Source organism: Nerophis ophidion, linkage group LG04 (assembly GCF_033978795.1).
Source record: "Nerophis ophidion isolate RoL-2023_Sa linkage group LG04, RoL_Noph_v1.0, whole genome shotgun sequence".
NCBI classification, from domain to species: Eukaryota; Metazoa; Chordata; class Actinopteri; order Syngnathiformes; family Syngnathidae; genus Nerophis; species Nerophis ophidion.
Window position 1 is genome coordinate 86,109,270 of NC_084614.1, and position 7,531 is coordinate 86,116,800.

The 7,531-nt window shown below is 40.8% G+C and overlaps 1 protein-coding gene across 4 annotated transcripts; it reads left to right on the plus strand.

Annotated features, from left to right (window-relative positions):
* Positions 1–1,653: 1,653 nt before the first annotated feature.
* LOC133552120 (class I histocompatibility antigen, F10 alpha chain-like) lies at positions 1,654–6,985 on the plus strand. Of its 4 annotated transcripts, none has more exons than XM_061899479.1 (8): positions 1,654–2,041; positions 2,723–2,989; positions 3,213–3,491; positions 5,385–5,693; positions 5,859–5,957; positions 6,177–6,194; positions 6,528–6,580; positions 6,692–6,985. In XM_061899479.1, the coding sequence occupies exons 1-7, from the start codon at positions 1,987–1,989 to the stop codon at positions 6,578–6,580; spliced, it is 1,080 nt and encodes a 359-aa protein (XP_061755463.1). In that variant the 5' UTR covers positions 1,654–1,986; the 3' UTR covers positions 6,692–6,985. The 4 variants fall into 4 exon arrangements, 2 of the variants coding, with proteins under 2 accessions (XP_061755463.1, XP_061755464.1); XR_009806619.1 differs by having other exon boundaries at positions 1,658–2,041; positions 6,177–6,469; XR_009806618.1 differs by having other exon boundaries at positions 1,658–2,041; positions 6,177–6,469; positions 6,528–6,985.
* The last annotated feature ends 546 nt before the right edge of the window (positions 6,986–7,531 follow it).

Here is a 7,531-nt window from a genome sequence, read left to right on the forward strand (position 1 = left end):
CCAAGAAAATATTTTAAAGACTTGGTCTTCACTTGTTTAAATAAATTCATTTATTTTTTACTTTGCTTCTTATAACTTTCAGAAAGACAGTTTTAGAGAAAAAATACAACCTTAAAAATGATTTTAGGATTTTCAAAAACATATACCTTTTTACCTTTTAAATTCCTTCCTCTTCCTGACAATTTAAATCAATGTTCAAGTAAATTTATTTTTTTATTGCAAAGAATAATATATACATTTTAATCTAATTCTTTATTTTAGCTTCTGTTTTTTCGACAAAAATTATTTGTGAAATATTTCTTCAATTATGATTAAAATTCAAAAAAATGATTGTGGCAAATCTAGAAAAACCTTTAGAATCAAATTTAAATCTTATTTCAAAGTCTTTTGAATTTCTTTTAAAATTCTTCTTCTGGAAAATCTAGAAGAAATGATGATTTGTCTTTGTTAGAAATATAGCTTGGTCCAACTCGTTATATATTCTAACAAAGTGCAGATTGGATTTTAACCTTTTAAAACATGTCATCAAAATTCTAAAATTAATTTTAATCAGGAAAAAATACTAATGATGTTCCATAAATTCTTTTTTTTTATTTCTTCAAAAAGATTCGAATTAGCTAGTTTTTCTCTTCTTTTTTTCGGTTGAATTTTGAATTTTAAAGAGTCGAAATTGAAGATAAACTATGTTTCAAAATTTAATGTTCCTTTTTTTCCTGTTTTCTCCTCTTTTAAACCGTTCAATTAAGTGTTTTTTTCATCATTTATTCTCTACAAAAAACCTTCCGTAAAAGGAAAAAAAATGTACGACGGAATGACGGACAGAAATACCCATTTTTTTATACATATATATTTATTTATTAAAGGTAGATTGAGCAAATTGGCTATTTCTGGCAATTTATTTAAGTGTGTATCAAACTGGTAGCCCTTCGCATTAATCAGTACCCAAGAAGTAGCTCTTGGTTTCAAAAAGGTTGCTGACCCCTGATATAAATGAATGTAACGATGGTAATAAAATGTTATATAGCAAAGTAAAAGTTGTGTTTCTTATCTAAGTAAATGTAACTCGTTACTACTCACCTACGTGGATAAGTGTGTTCACCTTTGACAGGTACGACAAAATAAAAATAAAAATAAAAATGATCACCATCGAGTTTAGGTGACTTGAAACAAGCATGCATTCAATGTTTGGCTTTACCGTGTCTACTTTTACTTTCACTTTCTTTGATATTCTGCCAGCAGAAGCGTCTGCCTCACACTTTTCCCCCACGTTCAGCACTTTGGCCACAGCGAGTCCATCTCATGAAGGCTTTCTGCTGACTTTTTTACTCAGGATGAAACTTCCTGATGCAACCCTGGCCGGGAATCGAACCCATGCGAGGCAGATGCGTGTCCCGTTACCCCAGCAGGGACGCCTCACGCTTGGGAGACATAACGGAGGTGAAAGTTAAGACGTGAAATAAAAAGAAGTGAGGATGTCCTGCGGTGTAGCGACTTTATGTCTATCAATCATTATTTGTATTGATGCTTTCTTGAGAGGACTACAATACGATCACTGATCGGATGTTCCAGCCCTGTCATTACTTTTAACTCTCAATCTCACCTTCATTCCTCTTTCTTTCTTTTCTTTCCAAGTTTGGCGGCCAACTTGACACACCTTTTTGTTGTCAAGTCACGTGATTTCCCAGAAAAGCCACACAAGCATTTACCTGACGTGGCCACAAGGGGCGCTCTCTAGTGAGTCCAGTAGAAGACTTCTTGTCAGTTGACTGCTGCCACTTTTCTGTGCAGAATAGCGTTTCGTTTTCTCTCCTCACTGTGACGTCACAGAATGCTGACTCCTCATTGGCTCAGGTGGAGTATTATAAAAAGAGCCTCGACAGTTCCTGGTTCATTTTTCCTGTTTGCGAGTCAAGCGAGTGTTCGTCACTTTTGTCTTTCTCTGCGAGATTAAAAGTGGCAAACATCTTTTTGTTTCGCGCTGACATCATGAACTTGTTTTTATTCTTTCTTCTGGTCGTGCAAATGCACAGCGTGACGCCTGGTAAGTCCTTTTTATAAGTTTATTAATATTTTATTCATAAATCCTCTTTGTGCCTTCACTTAGTTGACTTCTGATAGTTTCTGTTACTTATTAATGAAATTATTGTTGTATTATTTAAGACCTTTATTACTTAATCCTGGTTCTTTTTAAACATATTTATTGTTTTCCCTTTTTCCTAGTAAAAAATTAAAATGTTCCAAGAAGTTTACAGAAGCAGATAAATCCGTTTAGGCTCTTTATTTATTTTCACTTTAGTGTTTCTTGTTCAAAGACTTATTTTTTCCAAGGCTTGTAAGAACGAACACAAATCTTCAAACACGGAAGTGTCAGAAACTAATCAAGTGTAGTAACATCACCCCGCCACAAGATGTCAGTAAGAGTCGACATCAAATGGGCAGAACAGGTTGTGTTCAACTCTGTTGTACTTTTTATTCAGCCTCCATTGTAGAAAATATATGTTTATTTTCAAAATGTTCAAACCGTCAACAGATGTTAGTAATATTATTAATGTGTTGTATTTGTCATAGAACATGTGAGTCTTGACTGTGATATCTAGCAGTGTTTGATGTTCACTTTAAGACCCGACTGAAGACGGAAGGAGCTAAAATATTCACAGTGCAAGATTGTTGAACATGAAACAAAATAATAAAAAGTCATCCTGTTGTTGTTTTCTTCTTTCAGTGATTCACACGCTGCAGTATTTCCTCACTGCGTCCTCTCAAGTTCCAAACTTCCCAGAGTATGTGGAGGTTGGTTATGTTGATGGAGTTCAGATTTCTCACTATGACAGCAACAGCAGGAAAGCAGAAGCCAAACAGGACTGGATGAACAAAATCACAGCAGAGGATCCAAAATACTGGCAGAGACACACAGAGATCAATGTTGGTAATGAGTTGATTCTCAAACACAGCCTTGAAGTTCTTAAGAAGCGTTTCAACCAAACTGGAGGTTTGTTTATGTTGAACTTTCTACTACTTAAATGTATTTGATGTACTCTTTTTATACTGTAGTAAACACACATTACTGCACTGATACTTGTCTCTGTCCATCCCATAATAACCTACACTAATAGTGTGTGTGTGTGTGTGTGTGTGTGTGTGTGTGTGTGTGTGTGTGTGTGTGTGTGCGTGTGCGTGTGTCACTCTGCTTTACAACACTGTGTGTGTCTCAGGTGTTCACATTCTCCAGATGATGACTGGATGTGAATGGAATGATGAGACTGATGAAGTTAAAGGTTGGCAACAGCAAGGTTATGATGGAGAAGATTTCATATCGTTGGACATGAAGACATGGACATTTACTGCAGCAAAACAACAAGCTTTCCCCACCAAACTCAATTGGGACCAGGACAAACATCTACTAGAATACAATAAGTTTTACTACACTGAGGATTGTCCTTCTTACTTGAAAAAGCATGTGAACAATGGGAAGGAGGTCCTAATGAGAACAGGTAGAAACACAACATGTACTTTCACCTTTTAACTTGTTAGCACTCCCCCTATAGGAACATTACTGACATTACACCGTCTCTTTATACTCTTCTCTTTCTCTCACCTTCTCTCCATCTTTACCTTCATTCTAACCTTCTCTCCATCTTTACCTTTGTTCTCACCTTCTCTCCATCTTTACCTCCACTCTAACCTTCTCACCATCTTTATCTCATTCTCTTCTTCTTTCCATCTTTACCTCCATCATCACCTTTTCTCCATCTTTACCTCCACTCTAACCTTCTCTCCATCTTTACCTCCATCCACACGTTCTCTCCATCTTAAACTGCGTTCTCACCTCTCCATCTTTACCTCCATTCTCTCCATCTTTATATCCTTCTCTTGATCTTTACCTCATTCTCTCCTTCTCGCCATCTTTACCTTATTCTCTCCATCCCTCCATCTTTCCCTCCATCCTCACCTATCCAACTTAACCTCCATTCTCAGCTTCTCTTCATCTTTACCTCCGTTCTCCCTTTCTCTCCATCTTTACCTCCATTCTCCTTTTCTCTCCACCTTTACCTCCATCCACACCTTTTCTCCATCTTTTCCTCCATCTACACCTTCTCTCCATCTTTATCTCCACTCTAACCTTCTCTCCATCTTTATCTCATTCTCTTCTTCTTTCCATCTTTACTTCCATCCTCACCTTTTCTCCATCTTTACCTCCACTCTAACCTTCTCTCCATCTTTACCTCTGTTCTCACCTTTTCTCCATCTTTACCTCTTTTCTCCCCTTCTCTCCATCTATACCTCCATTCTCTCCATATTTACCTCCATCCACACGTTCTCTCCATCTTTACATCATTCTCTCCTCTCCATCTTTATATCATTCTCTCCTTCTCTCCATGTTTACCTTATTCTCTCCTTCCCTCCATCCTCTCCTTCTATCCAACTTTACCTCCATTCTCACCTTCTCTTCATCTTTACCTGCGTTCTCCCTTTCTCTCCATCTTTACCTCCATCCACACGTTCTCTCCATCTTTACCTCCATCCACACGTTCTCTCCATCTTTACCTCTGTTCTCGCCTTCTCTCCATCTTTACCTCTGTTCTCGCCTTCTCTCCATCTTTACCTCCGTTCTCGCCTTCTCTCCATCTTTACCTCTGTTCTCATTTTCTGTCCATCTTTACCTCCATCCACTCTCTCACTCCATTTTGACCTCCGTCCACAAGTTCTCTCCATATATACCTCCGTTATTACCTTCTCTCCATCTTTACTTCCATTCTCCCCTTCTCTCCATCTTTACCTCCATCCACTCTCTCCCTCCATCTTTACCTCTGTTCACACCTTCTCTCCATCTTTACCTCCGCTCACACCTTTTGTCCATCTTTACCTCCGTCCACACCTTCTCTCCAGCTTTACCTCAATCTAGACTTTCTTTCCATCTTTACCTCCATCCACTCTCTCACTCCATCTTTACCTCCATTATTACCTTTTCTTCCATATTTACTTTAATCTACACTTTCTGTCCATCTTTACCTCCATCCACACCTTCTCTCCATTTTAACCTCCGTCCACAAATTCTCTCCATATTTACCTCTGTTATTACTTTATCTCCATCTTTACTTTAATCTACAATTTCTGTCCATCTTTACCTCCATCCACACCTTCTCTCCATCTTTGCCTCCATCCACACCTTCTCTCCATCTTTACTTCCATCCACACTTTCTCTCCATCTTTACCTCCATCCACACCTTCTTTCCATCCACACCTTCTCTCCATCTTTACCTCCATCCACACCTTCTTTCCATCCACACCTTCTCTCCATCTTTACCTCCATCCACACCTTCTCTCCATCCACAACTTCTCCCCACGTTGTCCTGTGTTCACACGTGACATCACTTCCTGTGCAGAGCTTCCAGAGGTGTTCCTGCTCCAGAAGACGCCGTCCTCTCCGGTCAGCTGCATGGCGACAGGTTTTTACCCCGACGGTGCCGACCTGTTTTGGAGGAAAGACGGCGAGCAGATCTTCGAGGACGTGGAGCACGGAGAGATACTCCCCAACCACGACGGAACCTTCCAGATGTCGGTGGCGCTGAAAGTGGAGGTGACGGCCGACGTGGAGGGCAAGTACGAATGTGTGTTTCAGCTGTCAGGCGTCAAGGAGGACTTGGTCACCAAGCTGGAGAGAAGAAGCATCCTGAGCAACGCAAGCCATGAAGGTGAGAAAGACACATTTAGTTGGAGATGTTTCCCATCACAAGTCCACCTGTCACCATTATTGATCCATGTCACCATGACAACGCTTGACGTCTGCATGCAAAGTAGTCATGAAGGTTTCCTCTTCATGCTTTGTCACTCCACTTGTGCTTTTTTGCTCTCCACAGACAACTTGAGCGTCGCCCTCGCTGCCACGGCGGCGGTCCTCGCTGTGGCGGCCATCATCATCATCATGGTCATGGTCAGGCGTCACAGAAACAGACAAGGTGAGGGACGCCAATGTCCTCTGTCTTCTTCTTCTCGGTGCACTCGGTCCAGGCCGTGAGTTGATGCTTTCATCCGGGCTGCAAAGGTGCGGCCATCTTTTAGTTGCCTTCCAGCCAAACACTCAAAGATCCACAGAGACAGAGCGCACACTCTCACGTAGAAACACGGCGTGACGTGAGGGGAAAAGTCCACTTCACCTTGTTTCTCTTTCATTTCAGCCCAGTACGATCCAGCTGGTAAGTAAAACATCTTTTCTTTGAGCCGCAAGAAACAAAGCCGTGGTGAAGCGTCACTCACATGGAGGTCTGATGTGGACCTTTGTTACAAGTTTAGCCGGAAAAGCCCAACTGGAGCTGACTCCTTCACAATAAAAGTCCCTCCTGTGAGCACACGCAATACAAAGTCTGGCATATCTCACTTTTGACAGGAGTCCTCATGATGAGGATCAGCCAAATGAGACATCAAGTGTGCTGACTCGTCATGTTTCCAAGTCACACCTCAAAGATCTGATGTGAGTGACGAGGCACCTTCTGGATGTTCTTCCTTCACCGTTTGCGTTTGTCCCGCAGCTCGCCACGGCGGCGTGGAGCTCGACGAGAACGTGCAGGCGGCTGAAGGCTGAGTAAGCTCACATGGACTGTCTGCACCTCCAAATGTTCTTGTGTGAAGATGATGTTCAACTTGGATTCACCTGCTTCTGTCGGGAATGTGCTGAGTGGTCTTCTTCCTCCAGGATGCTTTGTGCACTGGAACACAGGGAGATGTCTCCATCGCTGAGGGACGTCATCACACTCGGAGATGAGATGGAGATGTGCTTTGTTCTTCGTCCGACTGCTCCTCACGCTATTCCATGTATTCTTCTTTGGCCGTTAAAAGACTTTCAAGATCAAACGTTGGTGGCTGTAAAATCGCACGTTTCATGGCCTTGACGTCATGACGAGGATTTCTTCTTTTCTTTCAACGGCCGCTGCTTATGATCAATATCACATTGTGTCACATCTCTGTCAATAAATCCGTTTTTTCTCCACTTGCCTCGCACTGCTTTCTTGGGGACCAGGAAGAGTCTCAGTCATAAAAATGGTAGAAGTAGGTCATTTTTATTTATGTTTGTATTTTTTCATTCAACACTTAAATCACTAAATCAATTTCAGGTTTATCCGTCCTTATCAGTCTTTTTTTTTTCATAATTTACGCCATTTTTGTCAAAACCTTGTTTTGTTATGGCAAAAGCACAAAATAATAATTTTCACTCAACGTAATTGCAATCTTAAATATGTCAATAATTCATAACATCATTGATTTTAATTCATTATTTTTTTTGAGCAATGACAATTAAAACTTGTCCCACTGAAATTATTAGGATCCAAACGGGCCCCACTCATAAAAATAAGTCAAACATTTATTTTTACTTTCAACACTTAAGTCCCTCGATAAACTTCAGATCCATCCCTCGTTTCTGTGACGACCTGTCACGTCAGGTGTCACGCGGTCTGTTTGCGTTTGTGTTTATCTCCTAGTCGGCACTCTTATTTTGGTCCCACTTCCTGTTTGTCTCCCTGAGCCCTTTTCCCTC

Excerpts from the sequence above, each read along its gene's own strand:
- LOC133552120 (XM_061899479.1), top strand. The coding sequence starts at position 1,987 with ATGAACTTGTTTTTATTCTTTCTTCTGGTCGTGCAAATGCACAGCGTG. Across the intron at positions 2,990-3,212 it reads GCGTTTCAACCAAACTGGAG|GTGTTCACATTCTCCAGATG; the intron begins GTTTGTTTATGT and ends TGTGTGTCTCAG. Across the intron at positions 5,694-5,858 it reads GAGCAACGCAAGCCATGAAG|ACAACTTGAGCGTCGCCCTC; the intron begins GTGAGAAAGACA and ends TGCTCTCCACAG.